Consider the following 25,138-nt stretch of genomic DNA (forward strand, 5'->3'; position numbering starts at 1 on the left):
CTCTCCTGAACAACTTACACAGCTAAAATTCTTTAGTAATTCTTAAGTTACACTGCATCCACACATACATACATACATGCATACATACGGTGCGGTCTAACTATTTGGACAGTGACACATTTTTTAGTTTTTGCTCTGTACAGTTGAAATAAAATGAAAAACTTTCAGCTTTAATTTGAGGGCTTCTCCATCCACATTGGGTGAACCATATAGGAATTACAGCCCTTTTTAGACATAGTCCCCCCCCAAGACTATGGGACCAAAAGTAATTGGACAAATTAAAACAAACTGAAATAAAGTAATCAAGTTCAATATTTTGTTGGGAATCCTTGGCAACCAATGACTGCCTGAAGTCTGTGTCCCATAGACATCACCAGATGCTGGGAATCTTCCCTGGTGATGCTCTGCCAGGTCTGTACTGCATCCGCGGCTGCTAGTTTTGAGGGCTTTTTGCCTTGAGTCTGGTCTTCAGCTAAGTTAAATGCTTCAGCTAAGTTAAATGCATGCTCAGTTGGAATGAGGTCAGGTGATTGACTTGTCCAGGCAATAACATTGCACTTTTTGGCCTGAAAAAACGAATTAGTTGCTTTGTATGTGTGTTTTGGATCATTGTCCTGCTGAATGGTGAAGCATTGTCCAATCAGTTTTGATGCATTTGCTTGGTTCTGAGCAGACCGGATGTTTCCAGAAGTCTACTGTGACCTGGCGAATCTGTTCTTGAGGCTTGCCTGGGGGTTGCATCTTGTGGTGAACCCTTTGTGTTTATGCTGGCATAGTCTTCTCTTGATGGTCGTGTTTGACATCCTGGAGAGTGTTCTTGATCTGTTGAACAGTTACAAAGCTATAGCTATTTCTTCACCATTAGAAGGATTCCACTACATTGGTCTTCTGTAGTCTACCAGGTAATTTGCCATTGCTGATTGATTTGCTCTGATTTTTCAGCCTAATGATGTGACCTGCTTTACTGGCATTGACACGTCTTTGCTCCTCATGTTGAGGGACAACAGATTCCAAATGCCGATGGCACTCTAGAATCAACTCTAGACCTTCTGCTAGCTCTTTTATGCATGAACTAATGAAGAAATACACACAGGCATACCTACAATACAGTTGGATATTTTACTAAAGCAGTGCAGGTTGAGAACCTTCCGCTAGGGTACATTGGCCGAGCCTGAACGGATAACCTTGGAGTTGCAAGTCCAGTTTCCTAATAATATCCTACACTGCCACCCCACATAGTTGAAAATAAATTCCAAGATGGTTGTGCCTATTTCCAGGGTAAGTATGTACGTATGAATTCATAAGCATGTTGCAGAAATTCCTACAGCTTTGATAGAGCATTCCAAATTACGGGGCATGACCCTAACCTATTCCAGTTTGTCAGTAGCATCACTAAAATGTTTTACTCAGTTGGAAATATTAAGAAAATGTACTTTTTCTTAACAAAAAGATGTTTCTTGCAATGTACTTTTCTATTTTAATCTATAGGGACATTACAAGCTGTCCAAAACATTAGCCTGCCACTTCAAGAAATGGTGCCTTTGAAAATTTAGCAGGAACTTTTCGCTATAGTGTTAGTTTGCTGTTGCTCTGTGCCAGTCTAGCAACACTTATTCCAGGGTAGCCTCCAACATTTGCAAGACATCCTATTGGCCAAGCTGTTTAGTTTGAGTCGATAGGGCTCAATAATAAGAGAATGAAGGCTTTTTTTCCTGCTCACATTTTCTGCTTTGTAATTTTAAAGGTTGTTATTTCCATTTCATAGATTTTTGACCTGTGTGACAAAAAGCTCTGCCTTAACTGTCTATTGTTAGTACAGTGTTTACATGGTAATGTCTTTTAATTAATTAATTGTGTCCATGCTGTGACCATTGTCTCTGAACTTGTTCACTAATTGTGTCAGTTTGGCATTCCCAAAAATATTGGTTGTCAGTGTATCATGATATCTTCTATAGCGCAAATGCTTTATCTCAAAGCAAATTATACAGTTTGAAATTATACATCACAGTTCATTATGTACTAGATTGATGCAGATTCATTTTCTTAATTAACAAAGCCAGATATTGAGCGGACGGTTTCTCCTTTATGAAACCATTTGTCACGTGTTCTAAATTTTAAGAACTGCAAAGATGGCAGAAAATATCAAGTGTGTAGCCAGCTATCTGACTAATATATAATGTTGTCTATAGGATTATCAAAATTTGCTTATTGATTGACTTGTTCAATAAACATCCGTGGTCTTGCATAGACTAGATAAAAACCTGTGTATATCTGCAGTAACTGTACAAGCAATTGTACTGCAATTTAAAGACAGGCTGAAATGGAGGCTTGGTCTACTAGCTTCCATGACATGGGGTATACATGAGTGAAACTCATTTTTCAGGGGAATTTTTGATGCGTTTTGTGTTCAGAGATGCTCTTCTGCTCCCTGTTATGTATGATTATTTGTGTTACTGTCACATTCCTGTCAGCTTTGGCCAGTCTAGCCCTTCTCCTCTGACGTCTCATTAACGAGGCGTTTCTGTCTGCAGAACTGCTGCTCACTGGATGTTTTTAGTTGTTTGCACCTTTCTCTGCAAAGACAAGAAACTGTTGTGTGTGAAAATCACTGGCAATCAGCAGAGATCACCCTGTCTGGCACCAATAATCATACCACGGTCAAAGTCACTTGCATCACATTTCTTCCCCTTCCTGACATTTGGTCTGAAAAACAGCTGAGCCTCTTGACCACGTATGCATGCTTTTATACATTTAGTTGCTGCCACATGATTGGTTGATTAAATATTTGCATCAACAAGCTGGTTTATGGGTCTACCTAGTAAATTTCTCACTGAGTGTATACTGTACCTTGGCTTGTTCAGATGGAAGAATTCACTTTATTTAGGAAAAAGTGAATTTTGATTTCTGCTTGTTTTTTAAGTAAATATTTTAAATACGTAAAGGTACAATAGGTAAGATTTATGCGTTAAAGCATTGTTACAAGACCATTGTAAATCCCTTCCTATCATTGAAAAAGGCTCACTGACATGTTGACTTACCCTCTGCCCGTGTTTATAGTCCTTAAATTTGGGTTTCAAAATATACAGTCTACGGACCGTTAGAAGTCCGAAATGATCCATTTTACCTTTAATGTTGGCCTGCACTATTCCATTTTTTAAAACTATGCTGTGTCACGTTCTTGTGCTATCCTGGCATGCAATAACTTGGGATGATGCATGCATGCGGTATGTTTGAAGTATTGCTTCCTTTTATGAGAAGGTCACTGGGTCTGCTATAGGAGTTGACCTCTGAGTGAGCGCATTACATCAAATCTAATTGGTTCAAAGGTGGCTTGTAGAGATTCTCTGTTCCGGGAGGGGAAGGGGACTGTTGGCATTCACTCAAAACGCTTAAGTAGCAGATTCGAGCAGCCGTCACCTGCGTCACCGTGTCACCACTCTGGGGGTGTAGGGGCTCAGAGCACCCTGCTACAGATGTGCAACGTGGCTTTCGCCGTCTGGTAGACGGTTTCTTTGGAACAGATCCACGTCTGGACGAGAGCGAGGATCTCGGGCCCTCACCGTGCGGCAGTAATTCCACGTCTCCGGCAGCAGCCGCACGACGCCGCTGATTGAGTTTTGATAAACCGTTCAAAGCACCTCTGTGAATAATTGATACGGATCTGTGTTACGGCTCTCGGCTGTCAACCTCCGCCTCTCCCAGCTGTTTGAGGGCTGAGCTCGTGAATGCTGTTCCTCCGCATGCTTTCTGGCACACAAAAGGATTCCTTCAATCCACGACGCCTGTGATGGTATCGCTTATCTCAGTTTTATTTCTGTTCTGAATAATGGCCGCCTTTGTCACAAGTGACAACTTGCCGTTATTGCAGTGTAACATTCTCGAGTGTTTTCTTATGAAGCCCATTTGTAGCCATTCTCTCTTGGTTCTTTCGACTTGGGCAGAAGGAGCTATGTCTGTCCAAAACACTAGCCCTTGGACCCATGATTAAAGGACGCACCCTTCTTTCTTGTAATAAATCCTGAAGTTTGTAGTGCTGACTGTGGCAAGCAGCCCCCCATGGGTTTGATGCATCATTTGGAATATCATTTCCCAGCGAGGGAGGGTTCTGGTCAGTAGGGTTTCCCCCGTACAGTAACTGTACAGTACAGTAAAGTGACCACCAGACCTGGTCAAGCGCATAATTATTTTTGGATTCAAACTATTTTCTACATTTTACTGAGTGTACTGGTGTATTGGAACATATTAAATACTCTGGAAAAGTGCAAACCCTGGCTTCTGGTCCTCTCCGTTGGCTCAATTGCACCTGGCAAGATTTATCGAGCAGTATTTAAATCCAAAACGATTACGTATTTGACCCAGGTCTGATGACAACATGTCATCTGGTGAAAAGTAGACATTGGCTGGCTGCTCAGTTTGGAGGACAGGTGCTCTACACTGCGTTCTCACAAATTAGCAAAGGGCGTTGTGGTGGCAGGACAGGCGTACGGCAACAATTAGCCGAGGCTTGAGGGGAAAATAAAAGATGGGCAGGGGTGGGGACACAAACTCCTTCTTTCTCCTCAGTTCAGCAGCTTTGCCACTGATGTCCTTGTATGCCTTTCTTTTGAACCTCGTCCTGTTGAACACGTAGCCGTTTGTGTCCAGTCATTGTGAGAACCGTCCTCTTCACAGCCCTGTGAACGGCAGGAGGCAAGACGAGGCCTGCCTTTCTCCTGCACCGGTCCCACGAGCCTCTGGAAGTGCAGCTGGCTCCCAGACTGCAGCTCCACAGTAAAGGGTGGAGACAGGAAATAGCGTCGCAACCCCCACCCCGCCACCACTGACGCCGTTTATGTATTGAAGTTGGGAGCGGTGCTGGTGGACGGATCGGCCCGGCTCACGCTTTTATATGGGGGAAAGAAAAGTGCGTGCTGTAACCTCCACACCCTTCTCCCTCCACATCTGCCTGTTCCTCCACAGCTGGTGCCATGAGATTGGTTTAAGTGTTTGTGGTTTGAAAATGTCACACTTAATGTGTTCTTTACAAAGATGTTTTTTTTTTCTTTTTTCTCTTTCTTTCTTTGTGTCTTAAAGGACCATTCCTTCACTCAATAGAAATGTAGGTGCAGCAGTCTGGCTCTGTGGAGGATTTAGGAGAGTGGTGCATTTATTTAAACATTACCAAGGTGCTTTTTATTTCTAATCCTTGCTTTGACACTTCCCTTTATCACTGTTGCATTTGACGCTAAAAGCTTGCCGGGCTTATTCCAAAAGTTAAGCATGCAGCTTTTCTCTGTGGGGCTGGGGATGATAAAATTGTGCGTAGTCTGTGTGTAACACTACCTATCGAAGCAGTTCTCAAGTCACAGTTCAAGTTCAGTACAATGACAGCGTATTTGACAAATGAGCTCCTGCCAAAAGTAGAAGACAGCCGACCCACAGTGCATGTTAAGAAAACCAACATGCGATTTACCGATAATATAACGGTGGTGAAAATAGCGTTGTGTTTATCGCGATATAATAAATGTGCGTCCGCTCTGTATAACGTCCGTCTCTGTACTTGAGCGCACCTGTCGTCAGCATTAATGAAAGCCGTGAACAGGTTTTTCTTTGGGCTGCGCCGTTCCGCGTTCAGTCGGATGAATTTGTGAAGCCGCATTCCTCCTCTCTTCCTTCGCCTTGAGATCAGACTGTTGCTGTACAGAGCTTTGTAAAAAAAAAAAGAGAAAAAAAAAGCCCGTCTGCCATGTCTTGTTTCTTTTATTTTTTTATTTCAGGGTTTTTTTTGTTTTCCAGACCTAGATTCGCCTGCTTGTTCCACACTGGCACAGCAGGGTAGCCGCCTGGCAGAGCACCATTTTCTTTTGCCGTGCGCACTTCGCTCGACGCCTTTGATTCCAGAAAGGCAACCTGTAGGAATAACCCTAAAAAAAAAAGCATCTGCTGTAGACTGAGATTAACCCCCGGCTTGATGGAATTTTTATGACAGCCCTTGAAATCCACCGAAGACTGCAATGCCTGTCTTGTCCTGTACTCCTGAGTATTCTCTTTAATGTAGTAACAATATAGGGCCGTGGCATGAGAAAAAAACAAAACAAAAAAAAAACAAAAGGATTAATCAGCCTCCGTTGTGGTAAGGAGGTGTTGAATCATACGAGACCCTCGGTTACTTGTGTGATAAACGGTGAGAAAACCGGAGGTCCTAGCGCTGACTCACTGCGATCCTCAGCTGCGTCTCTGCCAAGCTGGCTCACATGCTGGAGCTCAGCAGTGGGCCTGCCCAGACTCATCGGTGGCCCCACTAACTTCCAGAACTCTCCGCAGCAGGCCACGGACACTGGGGCATTTCCACTGCGTGGGTTATCGATAAAAATCATAACCGCAAAAGCATGAACAGAACAGGTTTATTTTTATATTGACCACTTTCTTAGGTAGACCTTTACACCAAATTGTTAATGCAAATGTATAAATGGCCAATCGTGGCAGCACCTCATTGCATAAAAGCATGCAGACATGGTGCTTTTGTCGTCCAGGCCAAACAGAATTGGGAAGAAATGTAATCTAAGTTGAACAACTTCAACCGTGAAATGATTGTTGGTGCCAGACGGGGTGGATTTAGTATCCCAGAAAATGCTGATCTTCTGGGATTTTCACTGCCACAGTCTACAGTTTACAAAGAATGGTGCACATAAATATCTGGGGAGCGGCAGTGGGCGAAAACGCCTTGTTAATGTGAGACATCAGGGGAGATGGCCAGACTGGTTCAAGCTGACAGGCAGCTGACAGAAAATCAAATGACTCAATGTTCCAACAGTGGTATGCTGAAGAGCATCTCTGAATATCCAACACATGGAACCTTGAAATGGATAAGCTACAGCAGCAAGAGACCAATAAGTCTACAAAAAAAATTGAATAAATGCCTAATAACGTGATCACTGAGTTTATAATTATTTTTTATTGCGGTATCTGGCTGCAGTCTACCAGTGGCTTAAATGTAAAGCTCAACTGTTAAAAAATAATATTTGCATGTATTAAAAAAATATCTGAACTAAATGAGCCCCAGCCATGGCCTACAGCAGTGTTTTGGGGCAGTACATGCAGCAGCGGGAGATGGGCCTTTCTTTGAGGAAAGGTAGCTGTGACTTCAGCAGGTGGTGTCTAGGATCAGGCAGTCTGAGCCTCGCCACAGTCTATGGAGGCTAAATAATTCAAGGGAAGTCTGTGTTATGACACAGAGTGTCTAGACATGTCTGGAGCCCGTATCGAGAGGTCTTTAATACGGGCGCTTTATCTGAGATTAGAAACTGAGGTCAGCAGGGAGGGCTACGGTGAGGCGGGAAAACGCGGCACAATGGGATTGCCCTGTCCCACAACAAACATGATTAAACTCAGGTCCTTTCACCCTACCCCCACACCCTCCACTGCTGCATTTCTCTCATGTTTTCTTGCCCCCAAGAAGGCAGGTTCGTGTTTATTTTCGTTTTTGTTTTTTTCTTCTTCCATTTTTACCTTCAGAGAGTGTACTGCTAGGGGTATTTTTTGTCCGGGTCATAAAAGGGAAACATTTGTTTTCCCCCGACGGTGTTTTGTCTAGCTTTTTTTGCTTTGTTTTTGTTTTCTTTGTTTTGTTGGGATTTTATTTGTCTCCCAAGTGCCAAATGACCGTGGTGACCCCAGCTTGCTCTTCAGCTGGCCCTGGGCTGGCAGGCTCAGTTTGAGTTACCCCCTCCACCTGAATGTGGCCCAAAGTAGGCCAGGTACAGTCACCTGGATAGGTTTTATCTGGCCCAAAGGAGCAGGGAAAGAACATCTTGCACATTTGGTATACTTTTACAAGTATGCCTCCAAAATATTTGTAGGTATTAAATTACTTTGACTAACCCAATTAAGCATTTCCTAATTGTGAGCCTACTTACTCACATGCACCCTGGTCTCACCTTTGGCTATCCCAATGAATAGGCTAATCTGTTCAATTAATTTGCTAAATCTGTGAGTTTAAAGACTCTTCGGTTTAAAAGAATAGTTTCCCTCAGCCGTTTTTGAAATATTTAAATTGAATCCATATTGGAATACACAATCCTAGTTGGTACAAAGACGTGAAATAAATGCAAATTATATTGTGAATAGCCTCTAATAACCTACGTTTTCATACTAAGCACTCCAAATGTTGTTGCTGTGAAGTGCTAATTTAGTTTAATTACTTTCATTATTTGCAGTTGTACTATTGCATTATTTTAAGAGAATATCTGAACCTATTGCTGATCTTACATGGTGTCTTTTTCTGAAAGCAATGTTAGGGCATAGCCTATATTTTATTTGTCAGCTATGAAGATAACTTGATTAAATTATAAATTATCATTTTCTGTTTTAGTATTCATGTTTTTCTCATGTTCATTTCTAGTCATTAGAGGTAAGGTTTATTTCATAATCATTCTGTCTGTTAGAGCGAAAAGTAAGTGTTACATCAGATCCCCATTTGACATTTATAGTGGGCTGAATTTTTAATTTGCAACATAATGCAGTTTGTAAATTGCAGTGCAGTACTGTCTATTTCTGCATTTGTATTACCTTGCATGGGAAATGTGGGTATGAGGAAGCTGGACCTTCCTGTCAAGTCTGTGTGGTATGGCACATGCTGTTCAGAGTGTGTGCCGTGTGCGTGAGTGGTTTGTGTGTGTGTGTGTGTGTGTGTGTGTGTGTGTGTGTGTGTGTGTGTGTGAGAGAGGTTGGTGGTTGTATGTGGGAGGTGTGTGTGAGCGATTGGTGGGTGTATGTGGGAGGTATGTGTGTGTGTTTGAGAGAGAGAACGAGAGGTTGGTGGGCGTATGTGTGTGGGGGATTGGTGGGTGTGTGTGTGTGTGATGGATTGGTAAATTTGTGTGTGTATTCAGGGTTGTGTGTGTGTGTGTGTGTGTGTGTGTGTGTGTGTGTGTGATGGATTGGTAAATTTGTATGTGTATGTGGGGTTGTGTGTGTGTGTGTGTGTGTGTGTGTGTGTGTGTGAGGGGTTGGGTGTATGTGGGAGGTGTGTGTGTGCGTGCATGCACGCATGCTAGGGTGTGCAGACAGTGGGGATGAGAGCACGGGTGCTCCTCTGTTACTTCTGTGACTCACTCCAGGCTGTCAGGAGTATTTCAAAATCAGGCAGCTTATTGTTCTCCTCTGCCACAGCTCCCCCCGTCTGGCACATTCTCTCTGTGAAACCTGCTTGGCTCCCAGTCTCCTGCCCACGTAGCTTGTCAGGTTGTGCCTGTGCCTTTGTTCGTTGGCTTGGTGAAACGGTGCAGATAGGGGGGGGGGGGGGGGGGTGCAAGTCTCTCGCACAGATCTCCACTGTGGCTTTGTTCTAAAATAAGCCAATGCTACTGTCTCAACCCGGGCTGGTAATATGATTAGGGTACTTTGCACGCACCATAACCATAGGAAAATTGACGCTCTGTGGTGCATGCACGTTCCCCATCAGTGTGTGTGTGTATGTGTCTACATGTGTGGGGAGTTGCCTATGAAGTCGGTTTAATCTCCCGTCTGAGCTCAAGAGAGGCCCTGAATCTTGGACTGGTGTGCTTTTTTTGAGGACAGTGCTAACTTCAACCAGACACTTAAGGTGACAGATGTGGCCCTGCTACTCTCCTGTGTCCTTGTATTAGATCAGCTGGCTCCTAATTACACTTCAGCGGCCTCAGTTGTTTATGCCTGTTATAAATTTAACTGTTGTTCCTTCTTGATGGTCTGGAAGCTGCTTCCTGGCTTGAAAAAGTATTGTCTCTGTGTTTGCCAAACCTGCATTCATCCTTACTTTATTGTGTGCTGTCTGCACTGTCTACACAGAATTTTACTCTGGTGGTTCAGTAGCATCATACAGTATACAGCGTCTGAAATGGTGGATGATTTATGTTTACGTTGTGGTTGAAAGTTGAAGCTATGGTAATTTCTCATTGAAATTGGTTTTGGAATCCAGCCACAATATCTTGATTTCAGACGTTGCCCTCCCACAAACTTTTTACATTTATGTCTGCAAATGATTTAATGCCTACAAAAATACCAACCCTTTCACTGTTAAAGCAACAAAACAAGTTCAGAGGACCATTTCCTGACCAGTTTATCTGAAGTCAGGACACCGGCCGAGTGCTTGTGGTCAGGTTCAGGGCTGGACAAATTGGCACAAACCAGATTTTAGTCTTGGGCAACCAAACCTCAGCAAGGCAAAGCCCAGCGGACAGGCAGATCATTTTTGCCTTTTCTTTTTTCCCCAAACATGCAGCTAATTAGTTGGAAATGAATAACCTTGGTCAAAAGAACGAAATCTGACGTACTATTTGTTCGGTTAATTTTAATTTTAATTTAATTTAATTTTCTATATTTTCTGGATGTTAATGTTGCCATGCGACCTATAACATTATTAAACTAGATGGCAAATTTGTAGCTATCTTATGTCAATATAATTATAAAGCTGTGGTTAAATTGAATTATGCTGATCTGGAAGTAATTTCTTATTAATTCATCATGGAAGTTGCACTGTTCGGAACATCGTGAGCTAACTTGGTGTTGGGAACATGGTGAGTCTACATTACATGCCTGGGTATCCATTTACATGCATAGCCCAAATAAAGGAATGGTATCGTCACCTTGGCTTCACGAAAACCAATTGCCAATCACAACACAAAGTAAACGCGTCTTGAGAAAGATGGAATAGGATTTGTAAGGGATAATACCCTATGAACGAGTCAGTTATGAGGAAATAATTGCCTGACAGGGTGTTTTGCGTCAGGCCTTACCACCCTGAAGGGCAGTTATTTCTTCGTAACTGATTTGTTAATAGGTTATTATTGTACCAATACCACAGCTAACTTGCCAAAGCAACAGGAATGGGAGAAAATAACAGTCCCTGTTGCCAAGATAATAATTCTTCAAGCAACCTAAAATTACCTGCTGCAACTAAAAGCTAACTGCATCATCGCTGAAGAAAAGTTCACTCGCTCACCATCACCGAAAGGAAATAAAACTTTATAGGCTATTAACTAATGTGAGCTCACAAAATAATTGTAAGCAATTTATAGAAAGTTCTGAAGTATTCAGATTAGATTAGACTAACCAGGGTACAATCCCCCCTGGAGCAATGTGGGGGTAAGGAGTTTGCGGGTAGGCAATAACTGTTCAATGAAGTCTACAACGTTTAAATATTTTCTATACTCCAATTAATATTCCAATAAAAATTAAGATGGCTAAAGATGACATTATGCAGAGAACTACAAAATTGGGAGAGATCAAGCTGTAGGCTATACATAGACATATATAACTACATATTTCATAAGCTATGAAATGTTTGTTGATAAATGGTTTTGTGTTGTTCACATTCTTCGCAGTAAAACAAACAAGGCCAGGAATATTAGAAAGCACGCACTACCAGTAAGCTATTTAGTTTTTTCTGAATGATAGCCAATTAAAGCGGTCGCAAAGCTAGGATTTGTTATCCTCATGCAACAGGTGGGCTATAACCGGACTACTTGCATGATTTATAAATGCATTGTGCATGATATTGTGCGCATTGATATTTTGGCTGTGGAAAAAAGTGACACATCTCGGCCAATCAGAATGTTGTATTTGCCCAAGGTGGTTGGTTATTTTTCAGTGCCATGGTATAAAGAAAGTCGATTGTTGAAGTAAAAAAAAAAAAAGCACCGGGAGTTGTCAACTTACAGAATATAAAATGGCTTGGGGTGAAGTTGCTTCCTGTTGAAGCATTAATGGCATTAATGCCTTGTATTATTTAAAAAAAAAAATATATATATATTTTGTATATTTTTATATACATATTTATCTAATTTAATATATATATATATTTTACCCACAGTTTTTTCAATTACACATTTTAGAGGTGCACATTAGTTATACTTTGGTAACCTTCGGCAAAAATATTACTGTTTACCATGTCTTCATAATCTCATACTGCCCCATGCCTATACGTAATGAGTGAGATGTGTGTTTCATGAATTTGACCAAATTCTCTTGCCTGATTGGCTAATGCACTTGCTGTTGTTGTTTTGTCTTTACACTAATAATCTCTTTGCAAGTGCACTTAAAAGCACAGATCAACCCAAGCACATATTTGTGCTGTTACAAATCTGGGCTACCAGATTTAGGAGGTGGGTTGCCCAGAGGACAACCGCAAGTATGTATAATTTATCCACCTCTGCAGTTAGAATGAGAGTATTGTATTTCCTGTTCTTTAAAACTGCCATTAATTTCTGGCATTTCAGGGGAAGGCCTCAAGCTGCTGATAGCTAAAAAATTAAACCTACATTTTTTTCTACCAAAACTTTTTGTGATTTGTTAATGGCCCTAGCTGTCAGTAATACAGTATTACTATGTTATCATTTTGATTGGAATCTTTTTACCTTACCTTTTTTGGTCGGACCCAACTTATTTAAAAATGATACAATGCCACATTTTCCTTGTGCTTGTTCCTAACCAAAATATCTACTAGTCTAAGAAGTTTGGAAGTCACACTTAGTAGTGACACTTGGGAGATGGTATCCTTGAAAGTAATTAATTGCGTTGGAATCATTAATGTCCTGATTCCTGTGTGCCCCTTCCCTGTTCTCATGTGTGGATAAATAATCCAGACTGGAGTCTGCGTGCGTGCGTGAGGTCGTTTGTCTGTTCTTGGCCCATCTCTCTCTCTCTCTCTCTCTCTCTCTCTCTCTCTCTCTCTCTCTCTCTCTCTCTCTCTCTCTCTCTCTCTCTCTCTCTCTCTCTCTCTCTCTCTCTCTCTCTCTCTCTCTCTCTCTCTCTCTCTCTCTCTCTCTCTCTCTCTCTCTCTCTCTCTCTCTCTCTCTCTCTCTCTCTCTCTCTCTCAGCGGCCTCTCTGCCAGGTCGCTGTTTTAGGAGGCCCCGCCACTCCGGGGCCCTTGCCCGGGCCGAGCCGTCCGTTGCCATGGCGACGGCTGCAGCGCTGCCTGGCGGGGCCGGTGTGAGCTCAGCAGGCTGGTCTGGGAGAAGGACGGGGAGGGAGGGGGGGGGTCTGGCGCTATCTGGGAAGGAGACTCTGCACGGCTGTCCAGAACGCCGCTGCACTGAACATGTCGCTGAGAGATCGGGGCAATGTCACAGCCGGAAAGGGGGCCCCGCGCAGCCACGCTCCACTGGAGAAAGGTACCGAGTACGGCCGCCCCCTTTCCCCAGCGCCCATGTGTTCGGTGGGCTGGCAGGCATTGGTGGCTCCTCGACTGTTGCAGAGTTTTTGTTTTTACAAAAGGGACGGCTTTTGAACATATGGTGTGTGTGTGTGTGTGTGTGTGTTTGTTTTGTTTGTGTGTGCATGCATGTTGACAGAATGGGTCGTGTTAAAATTTGCAACTCACCGATTTGTGGGCAACGGCTTCGGCTTTCCACCGTTAATGAATCAGACAACTGAGCCGCTGAGAGCAGTTGCCATTTCAAAACTTTTATTCTTTCCCAAATCTTCACATTGGGAGCACGCGTTGCCGGTCTGGCCTCTGAGGAAGAGCTGCAGGAAACAGGAAATGGTTTTGCAAAAATAGCCCTCCTCTAGCTACTTGCACGCACATGTAGAACTTCAGTTGAATTGAGTTCTGTCACCCCCTGCCCCCACCCACCAGCGCAGTTTTGACTGCAGAGAGTTTATGTGCATGTCTTTTTCTCTAGGTTGTGTTTGACTCCCGTGTCTAATAGAGAAGGGGGGGTTGTGCGTGCTTGTTTGTCTTTCTCTTCCTGTTTGTGCTGAATGTTTGTGTCTGGCTGGGTCACGGTGGTTCTATCCCGGAGTGACCCCACTTTCAGAGCAGTAAGCCGATTGACTCGTCTGATCTGCGTGGCACAAGGCCACTCAAATTTGGCCGGTGGCTTGGTTTGTCGTTGTAGTCCCCACCTTTTTTGTTTCACGTTTAGTTAGCGTTTTGTTTTTTAATTTCCTGTCCTGGGGGGGTATGTCACGAAGATGGATTACCGAGCTAGCTGGTAACGAAAAGCCAGAACAGCTGTTTTCACATCAGTCCACGGTCAAGTTTTGCAGGGGTTCTCGGTTTTACTCTGTGAACTTATCCAGCTAACTCGGTAATCCTGCTTCGTGATACGCTTTTGGCGAAAGAATACTTGGCATTATGGAATGCCGTTAGGTGCCGGTCACATTGCGCTGGAGTTGAAGTATTGCTGTTGAAAGATTGCTTGTCTTTTTCCCGCAGACCTATGACAGGAGTGCTAAATTAGGTAAAGCATGTAGCTTGCTGTGCGGTTGACCCCTAGAATTAGCAGAGAGTCATGATTTAGAGGTTTATTTTGTGAGTTTATTTTGTTTAGCGTGAGCCTTTGTCAAGCACTGGTGTGCATTGCGGTTTGTGTTATCTAAGCAATATAAGAATATTATGCATGGTCTCTTATGGCGAAACGCTATGAGATGTGTATTTTACAGGTCAGCTTTGCTGCAGCAAATATGTAATTGTTTTCTATTCAAATACTGTTCTATACTCTTAAGCTTCCATGGTGCAATTGAGCGAACCAAGAGGACCGGAAGGCAGGTTTTGCAAGTATTTTATAGGTTCCAATACACCAGACAAGTTCAGTAAAGTGGAGAAAAGTTTTTGAGTCCAAAACAATTATTTGACCCAGGTCTGTTTTGCTGTGTGAGAGAAATGGACAAAAACCAATGCTGCTGTATAACAGCGCATTGCACTGAGCATTGGACCTGAATGTCAACAGATGGAAGCCAAAATCCTGACCATCAGCTCATATTCTTTCTTCACAGAATGTCAACGGTTCATAACACTTACTGTACATAACACCAAAACACACATCATGAAGCTCACTCATCCTCCGGTCTGTCGTCGCCTTCATGCATACGTTTTGGGATTGCCCCTCTGCAAATTCAGTTTTTTAACCAACTGGCCGCCACTTTATCCAATATTGTTAAGAGATATTCCATGCTGTCCCGGAGTACTAATTTTGAATGACAATTCGAAACTTGATTAATCTAATTTGAATGCTTAATTGGCGTAGCATATTGCTAAATATATATTGCCAAAGTGTCGTGATGACAACACAACAATAAATCATAGTACTTTTTTTTTTTAAAGATATTTTTTAGGCCTTTTTTTCAGCTTTATTGGACAGTATAGTATAGAGAGACAGGAAGAATGGGAGCAAGAGAGAGGGGAAGACATGCGACAAATGTCAGACGGTCGGATTCGAACCGCCGACGTCGCGGCTCGCAATGAGCATATGGTCAGTGCTCTACAGGCTGCGCCACCGAGACACCCCAAAATCATAGTACTTTTATTAATCTGCCTAAAGTAATTTAGAAGTAATTTCGAGCTCAAAAATGTGTATGGTGGACTTGCTTCACTGCAGCTAAAGATGCTTGCACATCTTTGTCCTGGTCTCATTGGTTGAATAGCTTACTGCAAATTATTCATATGGAGGTGTCGGTCACTCGGATTCATGGAGTGAGTCGCAGAAAATTGGAAGCCTGGCATGCAGCAGCTAACAGTGTTGAATCTCCGTTGTGTCTGACTGTGTGTGTGTTGTGTTCTGTGGCCAGGGGGGGGGTGGGGGATGAGTCTTAGAAAAAAATGGTTTGTTAAAGTGTTTATTTAAATAGTTTAAATAAACTTGCGATCCAAAAAAATAAGTTAGATGGAAGCTTGTGGTGGTTGTAATGATACATACTGTCTCGGTACGCAGATTTGTGATGGTGCATTCAAAAGGACATTACGTTCATTTTTGGACACCTTTTCTGACTAGCCAGTACCGTTTATTTTAAATCACTTAAATCTGTGAGGTAGTTTGGTTTTAGAGAGGTTAGTGGCACAGCTGCACATAAAGGGTTGTGCCAATTTACACATTTTCACTGAATGACTGATTTTCACCATTGGTCTTCTCAAAGTTTAGTACCAAGCTCAATTTTGTCATCTTTATGCCTGTCTTGATCTTTGACCACTTCAATGATTTTAGTAGCTATACATTATGTGTAAAATGACTGTAGAAGAATTTGTTGAAGAGAAAATGACGTCTAAACCGACCACATTTGACCATGCAGTGAGACTGGTACTAATGGGGATTATTGCGAGAAGAAAGGTGCATTATCCCCAAAGTGTGTGATTTACGCAGGAATTGAATCCAAAGAGCAAAAGGAAATGTTGGGGAAGGACAAAGGTCAAAGGGAGGCAAACGGGGCTTTGCGAAGCGCTGGTGTTTCTGTTACTGCCGTCTCATACTGCTTGTCGTTGAATTTGCATAAGAATAGGCACTTCTGAGTTTTGCCGTTTGCCAATTTGTGATATCATCGTTTGTCATGTGCGTGCGGCTGTGATAAGGAACTGTCTGCGTCGAGCTGAGGGTCTGCCTCTTTTCTGAGAGATGCTAGTATCTCACACCTATCTTTCCTCCCATCTTGGTATTTCATTTAAATATTTATCTTTAATCACTGTTCTCTACCTTTTTGAAAATTTAAGCAATAATTTGGTCCTCCTTTTCTTTTTTTCCCTTGCTTGCTCTTTCTCCTCTTTAAGAAGATTTTAAGGGAGTGAGATGTCTGCTCAGCCATCTTCCCTCTCTCTTTCCCTGAAAGTCGGTTTTAAGGAATGAGTAATTACAGCAGACTGTAAATCCAGCTGGCGGATGTATAACAGTGGCCAGTGGAGTCTCTTCCCCCGTTTCAGCGAAGGCTGCTGTGCGTTTCCTGTTGGGCCCCGTTTAGTGCCCAGAGCGGGCATGGGCAGAGCCGCACTGCCTCAACTACCACTGCGCCAGCCTCTCCCGCCGTGTGGGTACACACTGTTCTGAGAGTCAGCTGGGCACAGAGAGAGACTATCGCTCTCTCTCCTTCTCTCCCTCCCTCCCTCTCTGTCTCTTTCTCCCTCCCTCCTTCTTTCACTCAATCCCTCTCTGTCTCTCTCTCTCACACACACACACTCTCCCTTCTCTCTTCCTGTCTCTGTCACTCCCTCCCTCCTTTTCTCTCTTACTCTCTCTCTGTCTCACTTCCTCTCCTCGGAGAAGAACGGTGTCGAACTCGGTGCAGTCCTTGTGGAAAATGTTCTCGGCTGCCCCCTCAGACATACACCCCCCTCCCTGCCCAGGACTGTGAGCACTCCCTTCACCTAATGTGGTTATGGGCTTGGGATTTAACATCCCAGTTAAGCTCTGCCACGGACCCTCCCAACCGCCAGTACCAAAACTAAGCAACAAACAGCCACACTAAACTTCTCAGGCCCATTCCCATTACATGGCCCATTCCCATTACATGGCCCATTCCCATTACATGGCCAACTGAACACTATCCCTTGGTTTGCCTCAGTGTTTATTAGGCTCTCGAATATGCTTGCTTTCTACAATTATAAGTAAAGTCTACACTACTAATATTTTAGTAAACAGCTGGTGGGTAATCTATAGAAAGCCCGTGCTGTCCTGAGTTTGTGGCGGTGGGTGACTTCACTGTAACTCAAGCTCTTTGTAGTGTTTTTCCTCTGTTCATGTGGTTTAAGAACAGTGCAAAAGGCAGGAGAATGCTTTTAGGGTACACACAGATGCCCATTGGGTCCTCAGTCAAAGCGGTGTGGATTCTTTGCGTCCGCGTCCTCCTCGCCGGCCTGACGAGACGTGTCTGTACTGGGCGGCACGAAACGTAACGCCGCGGCCATTGTTCTCCCTCTCTTAACGTGCCAAGCCTTCCTGGTGGGGCGGGCTGGAGTGAGGGGGGAGGGGGCATGAGGGAACAAGTTCCTCCTTTGACCGTGACTCGACTATACCGCCACGCAGGACGCAGCCCGGCGGTTAAGACCGGGGCGCGACCCACGGTCGTCATCGGTCCCCATGGCAACGCAGAGCACTTTTCAACAAAAGCCTTTTTTATCAAAGTGAGAAATGACTAATGGACGGGAGGGGTGGAGAACAAATAAGTTCTGTTGATACACCCGCCCCCCCCACATACACGCACACACCAGCTTTGAGCGGTAATATTAATATTAATAAGAAATGAGACCCTTCTTCAATCCTCCAAGTGAAACTGCTGTGGCTTTTGGGGGGTGAGATTTATAACAAAGTCTCGTAGAGACAATGCTACACTGTTACTGTCTAGCAGTAGTGAATGGGGTGCCAGTGTTGTCTGCCGAAGCTACCCCTGAAAGAATGTTCTTCCTCATTGCGCCTGACTTGCAGAGGCACTGTATGGCAACCGGCTTCAGTCACTCCTGATTTTTCTCTGCAGTTCTTACATATTTTTAGAAGGCGTTCGTCTGCAGCTTTGGGTAGAGAACTTGGAGACAGGCCTGCTTTAATGAAGAATCTGCTTCCCCCCTGTGGTCAAAATTAGCCTAGCTGATTTTTGTGCAGAAAACCTCAGCTGTTTGGAAATTAGATTTCCACGTTTGTGCAAATTCCTTGCGTGACTGACTTGTGCTTTCCCCTCTTTTCTGTCTTTCAGCTGAACTGGAGTTTGTTCAGATTATCATTATAATTGTGGTGATGACCGTGATGGTAGTCGTGATCATCTGTCTGCTGAACCACTACAAGCTCTCCACCTGGTCCTTCATCACCCGGCAGAGTCAGGGTCGCAGACAGGAAGAGGCGCTGCAGCCGGTGAGTCCATGTGGGGTCAGGGGTCAGGGGCCCTAGCTTTTAAGTATGCTGCCTGATGGTGTCTGGGCCAAGTGTCTGGGCCAATCCACTTACAGAAGGAGAGAATCACCGTGAGAGCCAAACAACACCTCACTGTGTCTGTCTGCGTGTGAGAGAGATACTGTCTGTCTGTATGTGAGAGAGAGACTGTGTGTGTATGTGTGTGTGGTTGTATCAGTGCATCTACATTCGGGATTGTGACAAATAAGTTTGTAAATGGTTACCATCCCATTTTTAAAACGGTTAGCCGTGTAACTCATACTGCTCATGACAGCTAGAGGTCGTATCTTATTTATGAAAAAAAAAAATATATATATATATATATCCTTCTGACAACTTTAATTGCATTTTCAAACTTTATTTTGAGCCATCTTAAAGTAGTTTCATTTAAATGTCAACATTATAAGTCAGATAATGACCTCATTGCCGAATTAAGGATTTGCATTTACATCAACACGTTCAGGCATGTTGGTCGATCGAGTGTCTCTAAAAAAATAAAAATACATCAGTTAAAATTATCATTCTTCATACTTTCATCCCTCTTCCCTATGGATTCTGCATGATTGGCTTGAAATGTGCCCAATCTGCTGCTATTGAGAACTTTGTTACAGACAGGGTTGTGCTCTCAAAATTCCGTCGGCACGTTAATGTCAAACATTTGCGTGATATACAGTAATATGATAACACCATGTTGTGGTGGTCACGCAATAAATCTGGTCTATTTAAGGCAGGGAATCGGACGGAAATATAAAAATGGGATTTTGTACAGACACCATAGTCTGTACATTTAACTTTTATGCCAATGGTTTCTATACAATTTGCCTTATATTTTTATGTAAAAGTAAATGCATTTGATTTTATATGGCGACAGAATTCATGTGGTCCTTTTAAAGCAGGGAATTTTCACCTTCAATATCCGATGGATATGATATTCTTTTATGCCAACAATTCTACTTGATTTTTAGAAATAGTTAAACTATATGGCCCTGGAAAATGTAGGTAAGCCAGAGGTGTCCAAACTTATCCTAAAAGGGCCGGCGTGGGTGCAGGTTTTTGTTTTAACCCAGCAGTAACACACCTGATTATACTAATGAACTAATTTAATCAAGACCTTGATGAGTAGAATCCGCTGTCTTAGTCCTGTGCTAAAACAACAACCTGCACACACACCAGCCCTTTCTGGAAAAGATTGGACACCCCTGAGGTAAGCTATCTCTAGCCAACATTAGATATATAGAACACAACCATTTTAAAAAAATGTTGGATACTGATTGCACTATTCGTTAGTTAATCAAAAAAATAAATAGTCGGATTTTATTCAATTTTGAACAGTGGTTACATGTAAGTATAGCCTTTATTTTTAAACTTTCCTACTTGCGTGCAACATTTGTCCAACGATGTATTGCTTTGTTTGTTTTTATATACGCCATAGTGTAAAGCTGCTTACCTACTCAGTTTGCAGGTAGTTTGAATTCCTGTGTCAATGAATAGAGAGTCCACTGTGAACCTTAAGAAACGCCATACAGTACGCCATAAGTGAAGCAACAGCTACAGATTTAAAACACACAGAAATTCTTTGATAATTACAATATTGCAGCATTCAATTCCCTGTGGAGTTTGCATTCTTAATCCCCTTAAATAGCCAAAGACTGCTTGCTAGGACTAGCCTAACGGAAGTTATTATGCAGAATCTTTCTTTCAATTGTCCAACCAATTTGTGTGTTTTGTCACTGGTGGTGAAAGCGCATTTATTTAATTAAACTAAGCTTACCATTTAAAAAAAAAAGGAAAAATAAGAATCGGTTAGCAATTTTTAGTAAACGTGTACAATCAGTTTCAGTTAGCCATTTAAAAGTGAAACCGTTCACACCCCTAATCTTGGTGTGTGTGGTGTGTGGGTCTCGTCTGTGTGTCAAAGCGCGCGCGTGTGTACATACTCAGCCCCGTTAAACGGCGCCCCCCTCTCCAGACACCCCCGGTGTGCAGATGCACATGTTTATTTCACCTCTGTCTAGACTGAGCCCGTTTCCACCCATCCCACGAGTGCTCACTCAGCCAGCTGGGGGGGGGGGGGGGGGGGATCAGCCTCTCTCAGAAATGGAGAGAAATGTGTAAAAGGCGTTCATTTTTATTCATGAACAATCAATGTTGGCGCAGGCAGTCTCGCGCCTGGAGAATTAGGGAGAGATTACAGGTCTCTTCAGCCTCATTACTTGTAAAAAGTGTAAAATCGGAGCTAATGTCATCTCTGGTGGGGATCGGGGCATAATTAAGTGCTGGAAATTATGCATGTTTATTCCTCCTTCCCTGGCGTATTTTCCCTCTTTTCCTATAATCTCGGTTGCCATGTAGTGAGCTCCGACTAGGTGTCACTTCCCTCCTTGGGGCGAACAATGGTGTGCCCCTGGCTCTGACCGCCAATATTTTAATGTCGGTTTATCCTCAGCGCAATGCAGGACCGAAATAGCCGGCAAGCTTACAAATTCCTGTTCGGAAGCCCTTGTGCCGAGCGTATCGATACGCCATCTCCCACCTTTCCCCGTTTGTATCGTGCTCAAAGCTGGTCATATTCACACAGGCTTGGCTCCCATATGGACCGTGCGCTAATTAGCTGTTAGCCGTCTAAGCAAAGGTCTTGAGCAGGGCTGCCCAACTTTGTTCCCAGAGATTTATACCATCCTGTAGATTTTCACTCCAACCCTATTTTGGCAAACCTGATGCTGCTAACTCGGAGCTCAAGGAGATGCTGTTAGTCGGCAGTTGTTAGTCGGCAACTGTAGATCTCGAGCTGTTGAATGAGTCCAGTGTTAGGGTTGGAGTGAAAACCTACAGGACTGCAGATCTCCAGGAACTGGGTTGGGCAGTCCTGGGGCTCATTCGAATCGCTTATCCACATTTTTTGTTTACTTGCTCCTGACCCAGAAAATTATCGAGGTCCACCATCAATTAGGACATTCCACCCCTTTAAATGTTCCTTCGAGGAGCTAGAACTAGAAGTTAGGAACTCCCCATCTTTCCTTTGAGCAAGAAAACATCAGCGCATCCTTTACAGAAGTATTTTTTTTTTTGGAAAGCCTGAAGTATAAACGATCTACCTGTGGATCCAGCTCTCCCCATCTGCCACGTCTGTAACTGACGTGGCTTTGAACTGACGTTTGAAGGAGCAAGGACATTCCATTGGCCTAATTCACCATTTCTGGTCTTCCCCTTTTTTTTCATCTTCTCCTATCCTCTCCCAATTGGTGGAGCTAGGGGCAAGAAAAGGACAGGAAAAAGAAAGAATTGGAATGAGCCCCTGTTCTACAGGGATCTGTTTAATTGAGGACAGCTTGTTACCCTGGCTTTCCACAAGGGTGTCCCTCTGCATTATTCCGTACACTTGCTCTTATGGGCAAAAACCACTCCGTTGTACAATATGTGAGGCTCAAATCACATTGCTCTGGTGGGTAATTACATGTCAACTCGGCACACTTGGACTGTATCGTCACAGATTTTAATGAGATTTAGCGTGCTGGTTTGGCCTCAACCCCTGGAACCAAAAGTACACTCGTCTCGGATTATTAATCTGTGGAATATGGGCTAACAATTTGCGTGACTCCATGACTTTGCCCCATCTCCATTACTGTAGTTCATAGAGAAATAGTTCTTATCTCTGTATAGGTCTTCGCCATTACCCGTGTTGTGTTTCCTGGCAGCTGGTGTTATAAGATGAACACAGCCTGGATAAAGATTGTTGGGGCTTTCCTTCAGTGCCAAGCACAGCTGGCTCCTCTGGGCAGACCCACACAGTGCTGGTAACCTCACAAGTTAGGCTGCTTGGGAACGTAAGGCGTTTAAAGTCTTCAGCAAGCAGGACTGCACTCACTCACCTGTTCTCTCTTTCTCTCTCTTTTGGTTTCTTATCCTCACATTCTTATCCTCATATTCACCTCGTTTCTGGCTCCACATTGCCTGTCTGCCCACTCTCTCTTTGTTCTCTGCCCCCACTCTCTTTCTTTGTCCATACTCTTTACCTTCCTCTCTTTTTCCCTCCCTTTCTCTGATATCCGCTTTGCCACTTTATCCATCTCACTCTTTCCTTTCCCAGGATGGGTGTCTGTGGCCATCGGATGTTTCTCGACAGGGAACGTCAGAGGTAAGCATGGAGATGGACGCACACATTCACTTGTGTACACGCACACACACGCACACGCACACACACACACACACCCCTCAGGGCCATTACCACACAGGAGTGTGTTGCCGTGGGCTGCGCTGCCCATGGAGGACTCCAGTGTGTATGAGGGAAGGGCTTTATGCATGAGGAGCCAGGCCTGTCGGTGCGTCATTAATCACTAATACTTTACCTGACAGCGTCTAGACAGGGGTCTGGCCATTTGACGATTTAACCAATTTGAAGCGTTCAGATGTGTAAATTACTAGACGGAGAAGTGCAGCAGGACGCTTTGACACAGCGTACAGAGCAGCGGAGCCGTTTGTAGTGCTTTGTGCGTTCATGGTGATTAAGGCCCTGCTTGGGCGACTGCAACCCAGATTTACTCCAATGGAGTTTGACAGTTTTCACGCTGTTAAATTGATTGTTACATGTAGCTTATTCATTTTTATATTAGAAAAAAACAAGACCGTATATCAGAGGATATTTGAAATACCTGAGTACAGACTGCCAGTAATGGTTATGCTTTAGCGGAACAATTTGACGTCCTTTTGTAAGGTTTATAGTTACTCTTGAGGATAGGTTTAACGTAATTGGTGTTGAAGAACTGGCTTGTTATAAATTGATTCACAAGAATAACCGTGTCAAGGAATCTAAGCGCTATGAAATTGCAGAAGCAATTGTTTTTGCATATTGTGCTACAGTGCTACCAGTTAAGAGATCATTGTTATTGTGTTATGAATCTGCATATTCTACACCTTAGGTGTCACTTGCACTTTTTCCATTGTGCTTTGTAAATGTATGTTTTTTGTAAACATATAATGGAAAAAGGCACATTGCTTTGAAGTAGCCAATTGCTGCATAAAATATGTGGGATCTGTTATATTGCTGTGAATTCTCCAACCTGGTTTGCAGAATTGCATTTTATTATTTGATTTTAAAGGTGGCTGTAAGTTCACAAAACTCATGCACAAAAAAGTGAGCATGCACCATATTGTAGCTGTGAATGGCCCCTTGACACCATTGTAAAAAATTTGTATTTGCTCTTTTTGTAACAGACAATGTACAGATTTATGTGAAGTTCCAGGCTTCATATTGAACAACATTCATTGCCAAAGAAGTGAGATTAGCTTAGGCATTATAAAAATAAACAATTTAGGTATAGCTTTTGGAGAAAGGGAAATAAGAAATGTCATGCAAACGTTGCATTAATATCTTACTTAGTTGATGTGTTGTCATTTAGGTCAGGGATGTGTTTCACAAATGAAAAAATAAAAGAAGGAAAATATTATAAATCACAGGTTACTTGTATGCAGACTTATATCAGTAAAATGTAGAAACATATTTGAATCCAAAACGATAATATGTTTCACCCAGGTCTGCTTGCATGTCTTCTGATGAAACAACTGCTGTACAAATTGGTCCACTGCGATGTAGTTGTTGAATCAAGTTTTGAAAGTATTAATAACAATATTATTAAAAATAATTTTTTCCCTACTTTCTTCCCTGTGCAGATAATGTACGCCCCGCAGTCCAGGGAGAGGTTCACCGCCCCCTCGTTTATGCAACGGGACCGATTCAGCCGCTTCCAGCCCACCTACCCCTACATGCAGCACGAGATCGACCTGCCCCCCACCATCTCCCTGTCGGACGGCGAGGAGCCGCCGCCCTACCAGGGCCCCTGCACGCTGCAGCTGAGGGACCCCGAGCAGCAGATGGAGCTGAACCGCGAATCGGTGCGCGCCCCGCCCAACCGGACCATCTTCGACAGCGACCTGATCGACATGCACAGCGGCGGGGGGCCACGCCCGCCCAGCAGCAACTCGGGGGTCAGCGCCGCCAACTCCAGCAGCCACGGCCGCATGGAGGGCCCGCCGCCCGCCTACAGCGAGGTCATGGGCCACTACCCGGGCTCGGCCTTCTTTCTCCACCAGCACAGCAATAATCCTTCCGCACCGAGGGCCGGAAGCAGAACGGTGATCCACCCCCCGCAGGGTGACCCCGAAAGCACAACGGTTCCCGCCAAGGAGGGCCACCGGGACGAGCTGGTGTGACGGAGGGGCGGGGGGGAGGAGCGGGTTTGGGCGCGCTTGCTGACTACGCGCCCCACGTTCCTCCCTAGGCGCGACGGGGCGTGGCCTCTTTCTCGACACTCCCATGCACAAGCGAACATTGACCTTCGACAAGGACGCGTTGAGAGAAGAGAGGGGGAAAGCTAAAACAAAAACAGTCTGTCGTTCTTTTTGAATGCGTATCGATGGAACTTGAGTGGGGGGGAGGGGTGGGTGGGGGGGGTGTAGGCACTGCGTGGTGTTTTTGGCTTCGTAGTTTTTTTTTTGTTTGTCTGTTTGTTTTTTCCTTCATAAGAGAAAAAGG

The 25,138-nt window shown here is 43.8% G+C and overlaps 1 protein-coding gene across 5 annotated transcripts in view; it reads left to right on the plus strand.

The window, feature by feature from the left end:
• ldlrad4b (low density lipoprotein receptor class A domain containing 4b) overlaps window positions 1-25,138 on the plus strand; it is a 59,348-nt gene extending 34,210 nt beyond the window's left edge. For 3 of the 5 annotated variants that reach the window (XM_061227133.1, XM_061227296.1, XM_061227277.1), the window contains 3 exons: window positions 18,416-18,570; window positions 22,697-22,744; window positions 24,277-25,138. In XM_061227133.1, coding sequence (XP_061083117.1) covers window positions 18,416-18,570; window positions 22,697-22,744; window positions 24,277-24,816 — 743 coding nt within the window. In that variant the 3' untranslated portion in view covers window positions 24,817-25,138. Of the gene's footprint in view, window positions 1-13,016; window positions 13,132-18,415; window positions 18,571-22,696; window positions 22,745-24,276 lie in introns of those variants that run through there. The other 2 variants (XM_061227287.1, XM_061227220.1) reach the window with 2 other exon arrangements.

Source organism: Conger conger, chromosome 1 (genome assembly GCF_963514075.1).
Source record: "Conger conger chromosome 1, fConCon1.1, whole genome shotgun sequence".
NCBI classification, from domain to species: domain Eukaryota; kingdom Metazoa; phylum Chordata; class Actinopteri; order Anguilliformes; family Congridae; genus Conger; species Conger conger.